General features: G+C 42.2%; 2 protein-coding genes across 4 annotated transcripts in view; one reads left to right on the forward strand and one right to left on the reverse strand.

Moving 5' to 3' along the window:
- Positions 1–10,911, reverse strand: part of LOC120582786 (cytosolic beta-glucosidase-like) — a 191,004-nt gene extending 180,093 nt beyond the window's left edge. For both annotated transcript variants that reach the window (XR_005647642.1, XR_005647643.1), the window contains exons 1-2: positions 10,520–10,911; positions 9,372–9,432 (exon numbers count right to left, since the gene is read on the reverse strand). The gene's annotated coding sequence lies outside the window, so the exon portion shown is untranslated. The remainder of the gene's footprint in view (positions 1–9,371; positions 9,433–10,519) is intronic.
- Positions 10,912–11,006: 95 nt separating this feature from the next.
- ADGRA3 (adhesion G protein-coupled receptor A3) overlaps positions 11,007–19,498 on the forward strand; it is a 97,065-nt gene continuing 88,573 nt past the window's right edge. The window contains exon 1 of one of the 2 annotated variants that reach the window (XM_039838080.1): positions 11,007–11,469. In XM_039838080.1, the coding sequence (XP_039694014.1) occupies positions 11,249–11,469 (221 nt within the window). In that variant the 5' untranslated portion in view covers positions 11,007–11,248. The remainder of the gene's footprint in view (positions 11,470–19,498) is intronic. The other variant, XM_039838081.1, reaches the window with a different exon arrangement.

A 19,498-nucleotide genomic window follows, 5' to 3' on the forward strand; every position in this document is an offset into this window, starting at 1 on the left:
TCTTTCATGGCTTCCAACTATTACTAAGGTGAAAAGCAACACCCTTAATCAACAAAGCCAGAGCCCCTGCGGGATCTTATCCTTGCCGGCCTTACCAGTCTCATCCCATGGCTCAATAACCCCACCATTTGAATCCCTGACAAATTGGTCTTTTCTCATTTTGCCAAATATTCCATTTTCTTTCCAGCAGGAGAAGCTTCCCATAGGCAGCTGTCTCCCCCTGAGTTTAGCTAAAATGTTACTTACTCGCAACAGAACTCCCTCAAGACCACCCAGGTCCGTCCATCAGAGATATAAAGCCATTAGCCTCAGAAGGGTCCTGGGCTTCAGAGTCTCTGCCCCTAAGATCTCAAGAATCTCCTTGGTCCCTCTGCAAATTTACTCACCTTTTTCCAGGTGACTTGATTTACATTTGAAGAAATATTTAAAAGAGCAGTTTAGGTTAACCCATTTAAAAAAAAAAAAAAAAAAGATTTCCTTAGGGCAAAGTGTACCTCCTGGCTTCATAGTTTTTATGCTTACATAATCACATTTTTACACTTACATATTTAAGAGGCTTCCTTCAAGAGATTCTTCCTGGAACAAATAGGATATAATCTGACGATTTGTCCTCTACTGATGCCCAAAAATTGAAAAATATATTTACAATTTTTGCTGTCAATTTTTAAATAATTTCATCTTTTTATTAAAAGTAACTACATGTACAGAATTTTTTAAAAATCAAATAATAAAAAAGGCACACAAGAAAACGTAATTCCCCTCACCACCACCCCTCTCCCATGAGGTCAGATATCCAGTATTAAGTTTCTTTATATCTTTCTAGAGATACTCCATGTATACACAGGACACAGAAACACACCGATACACACACATACACACACATTTATAGAAATGAGGATCTAGCCCTCTTTTCACTTAACTGGGAGATTACACATCAGCACACGGAGATCCGCTTTTCCTCTTTCCTCAAGTCTTCACTTGAGGTGAAGTGCCTTCCACTTGTGGTTTAACAAAATTTATCAAACCCATTCTGTTTATTCGACTTGTTAATAGACATACATGTTATTTCCAGTCTTTTGCCATTACAAAAAAAAAAAAAAAAGCACCAGTGCTCCATGTGTGCTGACATATAGGTACTGATCTGAAGGGAAAATTCCAAGACATGGAATTGCTACATCAATGGCATTTGCTGTTAATCATTTTGGAAGATGATACCAAATTGTCCTACAAAAAAGTTGCAACCAAGTGTACAGCATGGTGATTATAGTTAATAACACTAAAAGTTGCACCAAGTATACAGCATGGTGATTATAGTTAATAACACTGTATCATATACTTGAATGTTGCTGAGAGTAAATCATAAATGTTCTCACCACAAAAAACAAATGGTAACTATGGGACAGGATGAAGGTGGTAGCTGATACTTTGGTGGTAATCATTTTGCAATTTATAAATGTATCAGATAAATATGTTGATGCCTTAAACTGACACAATGTTATATGCCAATTATATCTCAATAAAGCGGAGGAAAAGAGAAAATAAAAATCGTATCGATTTGTATTGCCTCCAGCCTTGTAGGAGAAAGTTGGCTTCTCTATACCTGGAAGTCACCAAATACTAATTCTTTGTTCCCAATCTGATGGGTGAAAATTAGTATCTCAATTTTTGTTGGTTGGTTTTTCTTGCATTTCTATAATTACTAGTGAGGCTGAACATCCTTTCATATTGTCCATCTTTTATTTTCTCTTTCTGTGAGATAGTTCTTCATACAGTTACTTGTTGAAAGTTTTCTTACTGATTTGTATTTTTATAGAGTAAAGAAATTATTCCACTACTATATATGTTGCACAGTTTTTGGCAATGTGACTTTTGATTTTTTTATGGGATTTTTTCAGGCAGAATATAAAATTTTATGAGATAAAATTTATCAATTTGAGCTTTTGTCTTGCTATGATATATATGTGCACACACACACATATATGATTATATACATACATAAATGATTTCAAATGTTTTATAATTATATTTTTATATTTAAATATCTGATCCCTCTGTTGTGAAAAAAAGGAATTTGGTGATAAGTAGTGAGTAATAAGAGCTGGTAAGTTTTAAATAGCAATTATCCTTTGCTGAAGTAGTTTAAGGAGCTTCACAGCTATAATTATATGAGTATGTTTGTTCTCTCTATCTGACAATGAATACCTTGAAGGCAGTGACCAAGCCTGTTTTATTCATTTCATTTACTTTCAGCATTCAGAAGAGTGCTTTCTACACAATAAACTCAGTAATAATCTTCATTCGTTTATTCAATAAAAGGAGTAAATTCTGAAAATAATTTTTAACTTTAAAGTTATAGTAGTAATTTATGTACATTATAAAAATAACAAATAATATGAAGAAAAATATAAAGAAGACATTAAAGTTTAATTGCAAGCCTCCCATCCAGAGATAACCATGATTAACATTTTGTAACTTTGCCTTCCTTTTTTTTTTGACTATGTGATATACTATTAGAGGTGAAAATAGTACAGTGGACAGTTTTGTTTTGTTTTGTTTTGTTTCCTGCCATGAAGTATGTATTTGGAGAACTCATCCCACTGGACATTTTTTGCAGGAGGTGCATTTTCAACCCAGTCCAGGTCAGTCAGAGGACTTCACTGACCCCAGCCATCCTTCAAGGATGTGACCCAAGACAGGACAATCATGTCCCTCACTGGAATCACTGGGAGAGAAGACGTTTCTGGTTTGTTCTGTTGTTATTTTATCTTACGCTGGAATTCTACCATGTGAAGATGATGTAAGGAGAGCCAGCAGCTCTCCAATTATGGAGTGAGGAGTTCTTGCCAGAGAACAACACCCACACAGTGCAAAGAGATGGAGAGAGACGTGGGGACATTGCCTCAGCTTCTAGATCCAGCCATGCCTGAAGCAACCTCCTATTTACATGAACCAATATACTCCTTTTTGTGTTTAAATTGATTGGAGTTGTGTTTCTGTCACTTACACCTGAAATAGTTTTGACGACATAGGAATCTTTTTTATAGAATTTCACGCTGTTATGATGAGGGACCTAAGAAATAGCTGACTCTTGACTTCCTCCTTTCAGAGTCCTACCATGGGGAGGGTTGGGGGCCAGATACACAAAGCAAAGAAGAGTAAAAGCAGAACATATTCTTAGCTGACTGAGTAACCAATAATCTCTGAGATTCTCAAGTAGAGGCGAATCATGACACTGGACAGGGCCCTCAACAGAATCTCCCTCTCCCCTTTTTATATATGTCCATATTAATAAGTTGCCAGACAAGTTGTTTTGACTATATATTCCCATCAGAAGATTAGAGAAGCTAATTAAGTGGATTTAGAACTTAATATACGCAGCTTTTATAGTCAAAAGCTTTCAAACAGATGAGTAACTTTTCCTAATAAGAACAGACTTTAGAGTCAGATGGCTTGGGTTTTACCATTTTTAATCTAGCAGTGACAGTATAAAATATGCAAATAGTTTTAAGAGTTAAGTGCAAGTATGAGAAATTTCAGTGCACAGTCAACTGAGCTGAGAGGTGACTTCATAAAGAAAACTTTTGCTTAAGTTACCATATAACAATCAAGTCGTGGTGATTCGTAGTCATGAAAAGACAAACTAATGAGCAGAAAAGTATTATTCATTCTTTAGTTCATTTATTTGTTCATTCATTCACCTATTCACTCAGCACACATTTATGGAGTACCTACTGTATGCCAGGTACTGTTCAGGTGCTGGGGATATAGTAATAAACAAGACAAAAGCTTTCCTTTCATGGAATATACCTCAAGAACATCTCTTGTATATTAAACTGAACTCAGAGTGTACAGATATTAATCTGTATGGTGATGGGTATTCACTCGGAAAGGGATAGGGACAATTGAGGTCATTATTTGGACAAATAGAACTATTAAATTCAGGCGGTGTGGAAACAATGGGCTTGCTTTCTCCTGAGTTTTCGGTAAAATTGCCTCAGTTCTCCATTTTCCTTTGCTAGTAAACTAAGAATTGTCTAAGAATGTTCTCAGCACTTAATTTTGGAGGAATTTAGAGACCTAGAGATGAAAGGAGCTGATGTATATAATTGTAACGTAGTTTATTAAAGATTAAATGCTTTTGTAATTTATACTGTTTATATGTTAGGATTACACAGGCTGTTTGTCCCATGCATTATTTCTCTACCTTTCCTACATTATTAGTATGTAGGGGCAATTATTAGTCCCTCGATTTTGCAGGCAGGGAAACACATACTCAGTGAGCGACTTGTTTAAATCATAACTCAGAACCAGGTTTATCAGAAAGTCTGGCTACATGTTTCTAAGGGACATCAGTTATACCTGCAAAATGTTCTCAGCTTTCTGGTTCAGGCTTTCATGTGAATCAAGAGTATGACCTTACACACATTCACTTAACCTCTTCAGGTTTCGACTTCTTCATCTGGAATATGAGGCAATGGCTTGATTCGAGTTCAACTAACAGTAATCACTTATCTTATGCAAAACATGTGTTAGGTGCTTTCTATGCTATCATATTAAATATTAAATTTAAATTAAACCTCACAAAAAATAAACTTGTCCTGAAAAAGTTAAGTAACAGTGAGCATTTGTGATCTTGCTTCCCATCATGTCATCAGTTCGGCTCAAATAAACCCTAATAAAAATTAAAAAAAAAAAAAAAGTTCAGTAACTTGCCTAAGGTAACTCAGCTAAAGATTGAGTCAATATATTAATCCAGGTCTCCTGACTTCAAAAGTAAATGCTTTTTCCTCTTTACTTTAGCACGTTTCTCCATATTTCAGCATTCTATAAAGTTATAGAAAAATATACATTCATTTTGATTTACTGACATATTAACAATCCTATTATCGAAAATACATAAGTAAAATAATTAATATATCTAAATTAAATTTTAAAAGTTTGATTAACTTTATATAACCAAATTGTTTATGATTTAGTAATCTTTGAGGCTTCTAAGTGATAGAAGAGGGTATTAAAAGTATATTACAGAAATCCAAATATCAAGGTTTTCAATGTGTTATCAACATACTGATCCAGAGGTTGATTCAAAATAGTAATTACTTTATTGAGAAATGTATACTTTCGAATATAACTTCTCATTCTGTTCAGTTCAACAAATGAATTTTGATATGTTAACTGACGCTAAGGAAGAAGAATCATTATTTTTAGATGGAATTTTCATGATTGGCATATCTGCTACTATGCCTATGATTAAAGTTGCTAGTTGGTTGTAGGTTTTAATCATTATAGCTGGTACATAGGACTAAAACTTATAACATCGATAGCTGATATAATAAGACAGGGGATGTACATTTCGGAAATAGATACTAAGGCAGCTAGTATCTATTAGATACTGCTAGTCGTGAAGCTATTTACATCTCTGGTATGGACTATATTTCTAAATTTCCCCAAAGTCTGTTGTTTTATCTGTCACGCAATTTGTTTCCTATATTACTTTAAAATAATTCTATTGTAAAAATAACAGAAAAATAAAAAGGAAAAATAGATGACACTAAGCAGAGAAGTAAATAACTTGTGAGACAGGGTAGACACAGATAGAAAGAACAGGTAGAGTAAGTACATGTATGGCGAACAGATAAAAGCGATAAGACAAGTGAGAAAATCACAGGTAGAAAAGGATAGAAGAACTGTATATACACACATATTTATGATTCGTACAAGGCATATGTGGCACTCAGTATTTAGTGAGTTGAAAATCAGCCATCCATTGGTGACATCCAATCTGGCCCAACATGTCCTCTGTCCAAGAAGCACAAATAAAATTCATAGCTGCTTATCAGGAAAATCACAATTGTGGCCAGGCACCATTGCCATTGCCCCCGCATCCCTCTAACAAAGATGTCGGCCCTAGATGTCTTAAATCAGTGGGGTTGCCTTGCTCAAATTTCAACTCTCATCCTTGTAACCACACCAGCAGTGGAGAAGGATGATGTGTTTGAGTAAGAAGAGAGAGACAAACAAATGGATTAGCTCAGACAGTTTATATAAATATGGTGAGACCCAATATTTAGGTGGTGTGATCTCCCATCTGTTTGCATCCTATCCTTTGTGAATTAATCTACCCATCTCTTTCCCTACTTCTCAGTATGCATTTTAAATGGATATAATAAGCTGTGTGATTAGAGCATCTTAATTTGGACTGTGGGTCTCCCTGTTCCATGACCTCGGTGCTAACCTGCGTGGTCGTGTACATGGAGATGACTGTTACATCAAGGTAATTCCCCATGTGGCACTGCTGGCCAATTTTTCCCTCATTTTTCTTTATATTTACAACTGATGGTAATTACTTGCAGTGGGTAAAGAATATATAATTTCAGAATGATCTCTGGTCATCCAAAAAGAGCATTTAACTGTCATAGGGATACATTGCAGTAACTGGCCGTAGCAGACAAATAAGAGGAGAATTCATGGTTCAGCAGGATAAAATCAAAGCACTTTAAATCTGGTTCCAGTTCAAGCTTTCATTTTGAAAGATGAGATTTAGTGACTTGTCAAAGGTCACTATTTCTACTAATGTTTAAGCCAGAACAGGAGCTGAGCTGTCTGAAGAAGCTTGGGGGTTATTTGAGATACTATTGCTGTTCCTATCTGGGTCCTGGATAATGACCAAACACACATTCTAGGACATGATATGTAAAGACTAAAAATATAAACCACAGCTGTCAGAATTAATAGATTAACATTAAATGATACAAAAATAAACAGAGAATGTCTGTTTATTAACGGGCTTTATAGAGGTGTCACTGAGACATTTTAAGTGCTAAAAATTGCTGTTCCTTCTGTCAATTCAATCATGAAGTTACGCATTTCCATTTGCTTCTAGAAGACTAAACTTTAGTCAATCTTTTCAAGTCAGTTGGTTTGGGGTGGGAGTTTATGCTCACTTATCCAAAATATTTTATTCAAAAAAGCTTTTACGCACCAGCTAATATATTTAAAGAACTGTTTTAGATGCTTGGAACATAAAGACGAGTAAGATTTAAAGTATGCGAGTCAAGAAACACTTGAGACTTCCTTCTATAAGCCATGCACTGTTCTAGGCACTAGAAAACCACAGTAACAGTGGCTTAAACCAGAAAATAATCACCATCAATAAAAAAAAGTCACGAAGCTTGATTGGCAGCTATGACCTCGGTGATCCAAGTGGCTTTTGTCTTCCCATTTCCTTCTATTAAGAATTTTGGAATTTTCCTTTAGGCTTTTCACCTAGTGGTCACAAAATACTAGTTTCAACTTCAAGTGGATATCATGTCCTCACAATACCATCTCCAAAGCAAGAGGAATGAGGGTAGTGAGAGAGGTCTCTATTAAGTATCTTTTTATCACAAAAAAATTTCTATCCTAAGGCTTTTGAGCAGACTTCCCCTTAGATTGGTATCGATGACAGAACTTTCTGTGATGTTGGAATCATTCTCTAATTTGTGCTGTCTAAAACGGCATCTGCCAGCCACATACAAGCTAGTGAGCACTTGAACTGTGGCTAGTGTGACTAAGGAACAGAATTTCTAGTTTTATTTCATTTAAATTTAAATACTCAAATGTACCTAGTGTCCACCATATTGAGCAGCATAGTCTTTGATTCTTTTGGGCTACAGCTAGGTTATGGCCACCAACAGTCGCAGGGGAGGCTGGGAAAACAATAAGCTTTTTTCAGTCTCCAAGGGAGGAAAAGTTTGCGAATGGTTTTTTGGCAACATCCAAGAGTGTCGTAAGAAGTAAACAAGACTGAGTGTTGCAGAGGCTGGTATTGTAGTGGGGGAAGTGAACCATATAAAAATGGAAATAAATTTTAAAAGGTTGCTATCTTCAGGTTCAAACAAGCCATGTTATCTAGACTCAGTCTATAGACGGCTAGTCTCGATTCTAGAGTAACGTAGTAGGGAGTGATTGAAGGTGGGAGGGATTAACTTAAGAAGGAGGTTGGGAAAAGCCTCCAGGACTTCATAGTCTGGTAGAGAATGAAGAAGACTGGCATGTAAAAGCAATTATTAATAAACAGGGTGGAATATACATAGATACACACATATGTTTATTATATATATATTTATACACATAGTTAATGCAATGTCTATATTAAGAGGAAAAACAAAGCATCTTTGAGTGTTTCCCTGGTATCTCCTACAAGCCTTGCATAACATAGCAATGCAGGATCTGCAGCACATGAGCTTTGGAATGTGGTCCATCTACCATCCTTAAAGCAGCAGTTGATGCAATACAGCTCTAATGGACTATGTGTATGTGAATGGTTAACGAGCAATTTCTCAGTTTCTATAGGATGTTCGAAAGTGGAACAATTACAAACACAATAAAAACTTTGAAAGGGCCTATTAAGTCCTACAGCTTCAAATGGCATGATGTTCTTGACGCCTGACAAGGGTTGTTAGGTGGGATCAGTAGTAGACAGACCTGTCTGGCAAGAGGTTGTCAAGGCTGGGGTAGCTTAATTAAAGTGAAGATTTTGGTGTGACCTAGGGTAATTGACAGTAAATTTCAGACAGTATCATCTTCTGAGATCTTCGTAAGTATGAAAAGAATTACTTCCATGTCCTTATGAACCCACACTGGTACAGGATGGAAACAACTGAGGGTTGTGTGCATTTAAAGTGTCGGACTGTTGAAAGTTATACTTTCTAAAGCCCTTTCCAGCTTTAAAATACTCTTATTTTGTGATCTATAATGATTTTTATTTTCAAAGGTAGTATGAGTAATTTCTATGCATGAATGACTGAAATTACCCATATAATTAAACATTTCCTCTGTATTTCTCCTTGGATTCATGATACCACTTGGAATATCACTTTTTTTCTGATAATTTTATACTTTATAGAACTTTCTCACCTATAGTAAAGTAGAACAAACGAGGCTGTGTACCAAATTGATGTTGATACTTGTAAACAACATTCAAAAGAGACACACACATTTATTTCAACCATAGGCTGAAACAGAGTATGTGAAAATATTCATGGATCTAGGTTCACATGAGAATCTGTGGCTATGACAATAGTAATATGGCTATTAAAAACTCCCATGTTGTATAGTAAGAAGTTTTTATAAAGAAAACAGATGATGAGGAGGATTATTTTGTTAAAGAATAATAATTCTTTAAATTCAAGAGAAATGTGACCAAGTTTAGAGGCATCAGTTTGCCTTCTAAGCTTACTTATAGATTGAAATCTACTCCATGAGGAAGATCTCCCACTTTTTCTATCTATCAGTATTGAGACCTGCAGTGTTCAATACGGGGGCCAGTAGGCACCTTGGGCTATTTACATTTAATCAAAATGAAATAAAATGAGAAATTATCTTCTTACCTCACACTAGCTACATTTCAAGTGTTAGCCGCCGATAGTTGCCGGATCAGACCACACAGACCTAGAACATTTTAATCACATAACGTACTATTAGCAAGGACACTGTTAGATTTATATAGCTCAGCCTAAAAAAATGTTGGCCAAATGAAGTGCTATTGAAATTTAATGCAATAGTGTATATTCAGTGAAGGCCATTTAGCTACTATTGAGAAAGTTCTAGTTATACAGATTCCTGAAACTTGGTTCCTAAGATAAACTCTGTAGGGACCTTAGGCAGTACTGGCCTTAGACCCAGACAAGAAAACCCCCCACTCCACCAACCTAGCTCTCCTCTCCAAGGGGTGAAAAATCCCCATGGCCAAGGGATGTATTCCTTGAGAGCCAGTGTCCCTTCCTTGTCCAAGGGATCTGGGATCCTGGAATTCACTGATGGAAAGCTACTTCTAGGTCCTGAGCAAGCCTCTTCCCAGAACTGCCCTCCCAAGTGGAGGCCCAAACAACTGCTGTGTGCACTCCTAGGCTATCTGTGTGAGGGTGTCGACAGAGCTTGGCTGAGTGGGCTAGGGGACGTGGGGTGTCCACACAGGTGCAGCAAGCCTCTCCTGTTCAGGAACGGAGCTGGTACAGGAAGTAAAGCAAGTGAAAATGTGTAGGCCAAGGGTGGAGGTGTGTCTCTGCCGCCTGCCATGTTTTAGGGTGGAACGCCAAGGTATCGGGGAGCTGTGTACACACCTGGCCTCCCAGGTTGTTATTAAGGTGTATTTCTCAAGGCAGGAGAATAGATTTTGTTAGCTTAATACATTCCTTGTAAATATTTAAGCATAGGGTATGTGAGGCTTGGTCTTGCAAACTTTAGGGCGGGGCCGGCAGCCTTACAGAGACAAGTATGCGATCGATTCAACTGGGGTTTCTTGGCCAGTTTGCTCTCCATTGCTCTAACTGGTTACATCAAAGATACAGGAGGTATCTCTGGATATCAGAGGGAAACTTCTTTAAAAACAGGTGCTAATCCAGCGAGGCCCCGATACATCCTTTACAGGGACCAGAGCCGGAGTTGCTGATAGCCAGAAACATCTCTGAGAGTCCACGCTCCTGGAGAGGAACCTGTTCCTAGTCCTAGTGTACTTGGGACAGATGAGACTACTTACGGTGTGGCAAGAGAAGGCTTGAAATCCCTTCCGGGGAATGGGTGGGAAGGCGATTCCTTTAAAGATAGCTGATTTAGGACACTTTCCCTCGCTTTTCCTTTCTCCCAGGAAATTCAGTCCCCCTCTTCTCCCTCACTCCAGGCCCGGGGTCCCCAGGCGGAGCAAGGGCCCCCGAGGGGCGCACCGGGAGGCTTTGTTTGGAGAGCCGCCTCGGAGCGTGTGGGAGGGGGGCTAGCACGCTCGAAGCCTGGACCAGCACTTTCTTCCGCCCGCCCCAAGAGCCGCACAACTGCGGAACCGGGGCCGAGGCCCCGGGTCCCGCCGCGGGGCGGGTGGGCGGGGCAGGTCCCGGAGCGCGCTCCTCCTTCCCGGAGCCGCGGGCGGCGGGAGGCGCGGGGAGGGGAGGCGGGGAGGCGGAGGGGGTGGGGCAGGACGCGGGAGGGGGCGGGGAGGGGCGCCGCGGGCAGCCGCCGGGGCTGGAGGCGGCGCTCCCGCCGGGCTGCAGAGTGGTGCTGGGGCCCGCGCGGCCGTGACCCCCCCGGCTCCCCGGAGACCGAGCCCGGCCGCAGCGGACAAAGGAGCATGCCGGCGCCGAGCAGGGCCCGTCCTCCGGCCGCCATGAGGCTCCGGGCGCCGCCGGGCCCGCGCCGCGCCCCCGCCCACCCAGGCGCCGGGCCGACCCGCTAGGCCAGCGCGCCAACGCTCGGCCCGCAGGCCCCGGCCCGCAGCATGGAGCCGCCGCCGCCGCTGCTGCTGCTGCCGCTCGCGCTGCTGGCGCTGCTGGGAGGCGGCCCCGGCGCCGGGGCGCTGCCCCCGGGCTGCAAGCACGACGGGCGACCCCGAGCGGCCGGCAGGGCGGCCAGTGCCGCCGAGGGCAAGGTGGTGTGCAGCAGCTTGGAGCTCGCCCAGGTCCTGCCCCCGGACACGCTGCCCAACCGCACGGTCACCCTGTGAGTAGCCCTCGCGTCCGCCCTCGCCCTGCGGCGCCTCCTCGTCGCCCCGTCGCCCCGCCTCCCCGCAGCTTCGCAGCGGGGTCCTGCCGGCACCCACGCGCCTTTGTGTGAATGAAGCTGCGGGCGGGGGGCTGCTGGGTGCTGGGCTTGGCCTCGGCGCATTTCGGGCGAAGGCTAGTGAATCGGCCTCCGAATCGCCTTCCAGCCCCGCTAGTTTGCAAAGTAAAAGTTTTCGGGTTCACCCGCGCGCCCCGCGCTGCCTGGGCGCAGCGCTCCTGTCGCAGCGCGGTGCCACGTGAGGATGCGAGTAAACATGCAGTGGGCAGAGTTACAGCTCATTCATCCTGAGCTCGGACTTCAGAAAGCAGCGCTGGAGTCCCAGCGCCAGCCCTTCAGCTCTGCTCGTAAAGTTACACTGGGAGGCTGGTTGCAGCGTTATCAAATACAAGGACTTTGTCCCTGTGTGTACCCGCCCCGCGCCCCCCCCCCATTGCCTTGCCTTTTGCTATCTTCGTTTTATTACAGTTAAAGAGCACCTTTTGAAATGGAGTTGTTATTAAGGGCTGGAAACATAATCGGGAAGAAGCCAGCCGTGTACCCTCCAGCCTCGTTTAAACGTGTGTGCGAGCTCCGATTTAAAAGCCGAGAACTTCGGAATTGGAAACTGTCGGTTTGTTAGCCTTCCACCTCGAGGGATTTGATTTTCGGATTGAGTTGGCACCTAGAAGGAAGTTTTTGGCCTCTGAGTTTGTGCTGAGATTTCACGGTCTGGTTTTGCAAGCGTGGTTCTGCTGATTCCAGCTGAACAGTTGGCTCAGTGACTCTTGATTTTGTTTTCTGAACTATGAATTGGTTTGGAAGAGTTTGAAAGTGTTTCTAATGGATATTTTGTCGACGTGAAATATGAGTCGGTCCCCTTGTTTTGATTGGTTTCCTAAAAAAGAATCAAGGCTGCCACTATGAAAACATGGAGGCCGGGGGAGCAGCGTGACCCATGAAAAAACTTAAAATATGGTTTTTCATTTAAGCCCAACCCGGTGTGTGTGTGTGTGTGTGTGTGTGTGTGTGTGTTTATGGAGGCATGAAAATGGGTGAAATCGTTTTCGTTTTGTTTGACTCCTCTACCAACTGTTGACCATTTGGTAGTAGCAGCAGCTGGATTTGTTTCTTAGCCAGATTCTTTGAAGTGGAAATTTGGGGTATGGGACCTTAATTAGAGCCTTGAGCTAAGTGGAGAAAAACCCCTGTGTCGGAGGTGCCCCTTATTATTCTGCATGAATTGGTCATCATACATTTGGGTTCTACATCAGAGACGCTTAAACTGATTCAAGTTTAGGTTGACTTTTCCCAAAACGTCAGCAGTTCTTACTGGATTAGATCAACAACTTGTAAATTGTCGATTTCGCTTCATAGGAAAAAAAAAAAATGATGTTGTAGAGAATCACTTTTCAGCATGTTATCAGTTAAACTGTTTTCCTTAAGTTTTCACAAGCTGAGAAAAACGTAAGTGCCTTTGAAATGTCATTTTAATCCAATTACTTTGCTCCTGAAAGGTTTTTACATTGAAAAGAAATTAACAAAATTTATTTAGTGAGTCAGAAGAAATTGTAATTTAAGGATCAAATAAAATTAATGTTCTGGATGAAATTGCTTCAAGATATATTGGACTTGGAAGAGGGTCTTCCGGGCCATTCCCCTCATTTCATTAGGGAACGAATCCGAGGGTCACTGTGGATAAGTGATTTGACCAAGTTCTAGTGAATGAACAATTGGGCATCCGTGTCCCAGATTCTTGTCCTGCGGTTCAGATGCTTCTCATCTTTCCCACCTTACCTTCCTTTTTCTTCTCAGTTCAATAGTTCTTGTTGAGTGGTTCTTTAGGTGGTAGGAAGATGTTGAGGTTTGGACTAGATGTTCGTTTGCCAGGGCTGCTGTAAATCACCACAGACGTGGTGGCTTAAAACAGATTTCTTCTCCCACAGCTCTGGAGGCCAGAAGTCTAAAATCAAGGTGTCAGCAGGGCCACCAGGCTTCCGAAGGCTCTAGGAAGGAATCCTCGCTTTTTTCATCTCCTGACCTCCCTTGTATCATAGCAGCCCAACTCCAGTCTCTGCTTGTCTTCACATGGGCTTCCTCCCCACGTGTCTCTGTGTCTCAAATACTCTCTTTTTTCTCATAAGGAAACCAGTTATTGAATTTGGGGTCCACCCTAAGTCCAGAATAATTTTATCTCAATTTTCCTCACTTAATCTTCAAATAAGATCACTTTTCAAAGGTACCAAGAGTTAAGACTTGGACATATCTTTTTGGAGTACACATCACTGTAGAATATAAACATGACCTTTTTTCACCAGGAACATGGAGAGAGATTTGGGGAGAAAATCCATGAATAAATTTCTGAATACTGTCTCAGAACAGTATGGTAAATGCTCTAACACTTGGTGCACATGTAGCAAAAGGAACTCAGAGGAGGGCAGCCAAGACCCCCCCTCTTGGGGCACAGTTGGTGGGATCGAGGGGCTGGGAATCCTCAAGATCTCGAGAAGGCTGAGAAAGATAATTATGAAGGAATCGATGAGAGGGGGAAATGAGGCGATGGAAGCTGGGAGCCCCCGGCATGCCCACCCGCTTAGAGAGGACAATGTTGCTTGCAGTGCGGTGCTGTCAATGCTGCTAGAATGTCAGCAGCAAGTGTCCACTGCCCAGAGTGGTCAGAGGGGAGGCTGTAGGGGCTAGCTGAAGAGCAGCCAGGCTCTCTGGTTCAAGTTTTAATCTTAGTTGTGGCCAACTGTTTTCAGCTGATCTGTGATGCGGCTGCATCTTGGAAAATTGATGGGAGTTGGCAAGGATGGGATAAATTTTTCTTTTGTTAATATTGAGAAAATAAGGCCCTTTTTTTCTACTTAGTAGATGAACTAGACTTAAACGTAGCGTAAAGCGAAGAACCTTCAACTGTCTTAGTGAACAACACTCATTTCCAAAACCCTGTTTATTGGGAGTTCTAGCAGAAATTCTTGGCGTGACCACACTTGTTCCCTGTATTTCATGTAGCCTTTATTTATTAAAGGATTAAACTGCATTTATTGTTTTTTTACACACACACACACGGAATAAAAATTTAACCACATTTAATGTTTTTTTTAGGAATGTACTAAATAATTTAAAATTCTATGTCTTATGTGTAATGCTGCTCAGTATTTTAAGTTTTAAAAATTTGGAGGACTTCAGTGATAGTTTTACAAATCTAGCCCTTGCTTTTCCAAATGTTAGCGTTTGCTCATGATGCTACATGGAGATTCTTAACAAAGGTTTTTTTTCTTTTTTTTAAAAAAAATTATTTATGATTTGTCTAGTCACTTAAGGACAAAGTCTGGATTTTTCTCAAGACTTTAATGGATTACAATAGTGCATGAGTTTGGGTTTTACTTTATAAAATGTTTATTTGCTATCCAAGAACCGGTAATTGGACATCACCAGTGTGTCCAGCTCAGTGCCAGGTACACAGAAAGGAATGCTTCAGAAACCTAGTCTAGTTGGGGAGAAAAGATTTGCCCGAAAGAAGCAGACATTTAGGGAACAATTATGGAATGTCTATAATTAAGTAATAAATCCTGTACTGCTGACTTTTTAAATGATTTAGGAAGCCTGAAAAGGGAGAGATTGGGGGGGCCGTGTGGGCCCTGGAAGATTTTTTATTGTCCTGGAGGAGTTCGGACTTGAGCATGGCCTGAGAGAAGGGAAATACTGCATTGAGTTGTAGGGAGAGGGCATTGAGTTACAGTGAGGGATGGTGACCAGCTGGCCTACTGAAGGGAAGACAGTTTCCGGCACCATTGGTCTGTACATAGTATTTAAAACACGGGTCCGGGTGAGATCAGGGGAGATTGTACAGCCTGGAGGAGGCGATGGCCTAGGCAGAAGCACACTGAGACAGGGAGGGGCCTGAGAAGGAGCAGCTGGTGGTGTATCTAGAAGCCAAAAGTTCAGGTCTGAAGAGATGAAGGAACCCCCCAGTGTAGAGATGCTGAGAGACCTAGAACAGTAAGACCAAGGAGTGGACCGCTGGGTTTGTGACAGCTTGGAGCTTTGGTGGCTTCCATGCACTGTATCCATGGACCAGACCCCATAGAAGGCAGGTTGGGTGGCTTGGGGGTGGTGGAGGTGGTAAGGACGGTGGTAATAGCACCCCGATAAGGAAGAAGGTCGGTGTGAAGGTTCTTAGGAAGAAATGGGAATGTTAGAGCGTGTCAGAATATGGTTGGGAATCCTTCAGGAGAGGGAGAAATGGATAATGGGAGGTGAGATGGGATGGGAGCTAGAACACGGTGGAGGGTTTGGCTTCTGGTGACAGCTGGGGCATTTCATCCCCGCATAGTGATGGAAGGAAAAGTGTGGAGCGTGGGCATTGAAAAGGCAGGCAGGACAGTGTGAGTGCACGTGGGCTGGAGGGGGAGTTCCCGCCCCATGCTGTTACTTTCTCAAGGATGCAGAGGCAGGTGGAGGGAGGAAGAGGCAAGTAGATGGTGTGAAGGGGAAAGTGAACGGGGTGAAGTGTCCCTTTGGGAAAGTGGGGAAGTGAACGCACTGGGGTTGCAGAAACGTCAATGGAGCAGAGTCGTGTACATTTCCGCTTTGTAACGAGAGTGAAAGGGAGGTGGTCAGCACAGGTATTTCTCTCCAGGTGCATTTGGCCTGGAGATGCAAACAGTTGGGATTAACTAGGCTGCTTTGCCAGGTGAATACCACAGTGAGACAGGAGCAGGGCAGTTTTCTTGGATAGCCCAGCAAGCTGCTGTGGCCTGAACTCCTGTGGGTCAGTGGTTTTTATCTTTGAATTCAAGGACTTTCATTCCTCTGTAGCCTTAATTCCCAATACTCAGCACAGATTATTTGTCCTTTCCATGCACATCGATTGAGTTACTGTTATGTTGTAGGCACAGTGCCGAATGCTGGACGCTTGGGGAAGAAGACATGATTCTTTCACCCAAGGATCAGGCTTATCCGCAAATTCTGTGATTAACCAGAATGTGCCTCTCATTGTCCCCGAGCAGAGTTTCTACTCTGTGTCCTGTGTGCCTTTGCTAAATCGAGTTCCTGCTCTGGTAAATTCTGGGCCCTTCACACTCCAGCTCAGCCGCTGTGGAATCTTCCATCACTCTTCCAGCGTTTTGATCTTTCGCTTCTCTGAACCCAGGGAGTGCTTATCTGTGCCCTTGTTATCTGTCACTTTACATGATGCTTGAACCATGTCGCTTTCATAACGCACATCTCCGTGAAGGAAGGGACTGTGAGGCTTTCTCAGCAGGTGCCTGGGGTATGGGTGGAACTAACTCCTTTATTGACAAAGAGTAATGTTAGCAAAGGTCCGACTGTGTGGGGGGAGATCAGAACAAGCGGAAGTATGGAAGCGGATGCAAATTCAAATCAGGTGAGAACACTTATTTAGTTTAGCGTGTCATAGGATCCCCAATTCAAGAGCGGGTATATTAAATCTATTTACAGTTCCTTTTGACTTCCATGATGATATGTGTGTGGTAAGCACACATATTAGACAGTGTGTTGGCAAGTTATTTGGGGTATTTGGGGCAGACTTAGGCATTTGGTCCATGAATGCAAGTCTTTAGGTTTTCTGATATGATGAGAACGTTTTGCATGAGCCCGCCTCCGAATCCTGTTGCTTCTTGCCTGGAGTCCTCCAGCATCAGGAGTGTGTATGGGAGAAGTTGGTGGGCTTGGCAGTAACCCAGACATCAAAATACCAGAAACGAACGAACACAGGAATGTTGTGAGATTCTCGCCCCCTTCTGGTTACAGCTTCTGTTCCCAGGAGACTGTAAAGATGGTTTTGTGAAAACTCTTCAAAGTAACTCAGAAAATGACACAGGGTGACATTTTTTATAAAAGTAGTCAATGATTTTTGCCCCCCATTCAGCTGCTCCTCTGAAAGCAGTTGTTTTCTGCGTTGGCTGTATTCCTATGACGGAATCTCAATGTCCAGTGAACATAACTAGTTTATTGTTGTGCCAAGATTTTTCTCAAACAGATAAAAATTAGGATACAGGGTTCTTTAAAATTTAGTACCTTGTTAACTCAGATTTTGCAAAGATTAGGAAGCTATAGATGCAGACTTGCTCAATGAGTTTTTAATTATAGCCTGACTAAATTTATTTGAAAACTTAATATAATTTTAATGCTTTATGTATGGTTTAACTTACACTTATGGTCAAATGCAGGCAATTTAAATCTGAAGAGAGAGTTCTTTTTAATTTTTTTTTTAAATAAGCAATATATCTCCTCCATTTTTTTTTTTTTCTTCATGATGAAACTTTCTTAGAAATGTTGCACGTTTAGTAAGGGACTCATACATGTTGCAGTGGGGTGGGACAGAGATGTAGTAGGCACCTTGTAGGCGGCATGTGTCTGTCTTGGTCACCTTTTAGTACAGTGCTGAACCCATTGCAGATATGGGGCTTTTCATCCGGGGAAGCATTTTCTGTTCTCAGATCCCTCCTGTTCAGGGCACGAAGGAAACAAATGGAAGGTTTAAGGGATTAGTATAAAAATAATACCCCCTCCGGCCCACCCCCAACACCCCAGCCTTCTCTTCCTCTTTGTCTGCAAGCTACAAGCCCAGGTTTGAATCTCTGCCATCCCTGTACAGCAGGGTCTGCCAAAGACCAGCATTTACTGTTGACATTTACTCTTCCCTAGTGGCATTCTTGATCATTTATATCCTAGTAGTTTTTTTTTCCCCCCCAAACTGCTCTCTTTTGCATTTATTCAGCATTCAGCACATACTTATTCACTGCCTACTCTGCTTGTTATAGACTCAGGTGGCCTGGTTTATGAGACTTCTCATCTCTAGGTGTGACTTTTTTTTTGAGGCAGGGGGTGCGGGGGGGAGTCCCTTTAGACCAGTTTTATCCCAGTCTTGCATGCTTGTATCCCTTTCTGGAACTCTGCCTCTTGCCTTCTAGCTATGCAATATCTGTCATACCTGTCTGGTTAGACTTGACCATCCAGCTCTTTTTGACGAGATTTAACCTGCATCTTCCCCATTACCGGCCCCTGCCAAGCCAGCCGGAGATAGGAGAGTAACTGGTGGATTTTTAGGGACTGATAGACCTTTTTGTTCAGTGACCTTCATTGCTTTACCCTCATGTCCATCTCTTTCCCTAGCCTAATATGTCTCAGACCTTCTGTAGCACATAATCCCTACTATTATTTATAGCAGTTCTTTCCAAGACTTTTCATGTCATGGCATGCATAGACAGTAATGATGTTTGTGTGAAGGATGCTCCAGGCCAGAGCCCCACTGCCTCCAGCCCAGCAGCCAAGCTCCAGGGAGCAGTTATCTCCACCTTCCAGTGACCTGTTGAGTGAGTTTGCTGTTGACGGTTCAGCCTTGTTTGGAATCCTGGAAGCATTAAGAGTTCAGATGTCTGGGCCAGGGACCTTATGTGCTGCTTTCATTGTTTAAGGATGGGGCCCGGATGTAGATACTTTCAGAACTCGGCAGGTGACTCTGATGTCCCCTGGGTTGAGAACCTGTTGTTGACTAGCCCAGCAACCTGAAGGGTTAACCAGCCTCACCAGCTGTCATCCACTGCAACAAAAGAAGGTAGAAGAGAGAGCAGAGGAACAAATTGGGGGCAGCTGCCTCGCGGGGAGGGAGGGAGGAGCTGTGCCAGGTGGAACAAAGGAATGAAAATCAAGAGACGTTTCTAGGGCAGATAGCGGAGAGCTTTAGCGTTGAGCCTTATGCATAAGACACAAGAACAATGATTATTTGTAGAGTGGGGAATGATGTGCTCAAGCTGGATTCAATAGCAACTCATGGCCATAAGGACAATAAGGTTTTAAAGGTGTGGTGAATCAATTAACCGAAGGGGTCTAATAGCAAGCTTTTGTCAAGAGCAGCCTTAGTGTGTACTCATACTTTAAATCCTTTATTTCATAGAGAAACCGGTGAAAATACATTATTAACCTAAAATAATAAAACAGTATAGAGAAACTATGAGAGGCC

This window comes from Pteropus medius, unplaced genomic scaffold (assembly GCF_902729225.1).
Source record: "Pteropus medius unplaced genomic scaffold, Ma_sr-lr_union100, whole genome shotgun sequence".
In the NCBI taxonomy this organism is placed as follows: domain Eukaryota; kingdom Metazoa; phylum Chordata; class Mammalia; order Chiroptera; family Pteropodidae; genus Pteropus; species Pteropus medius.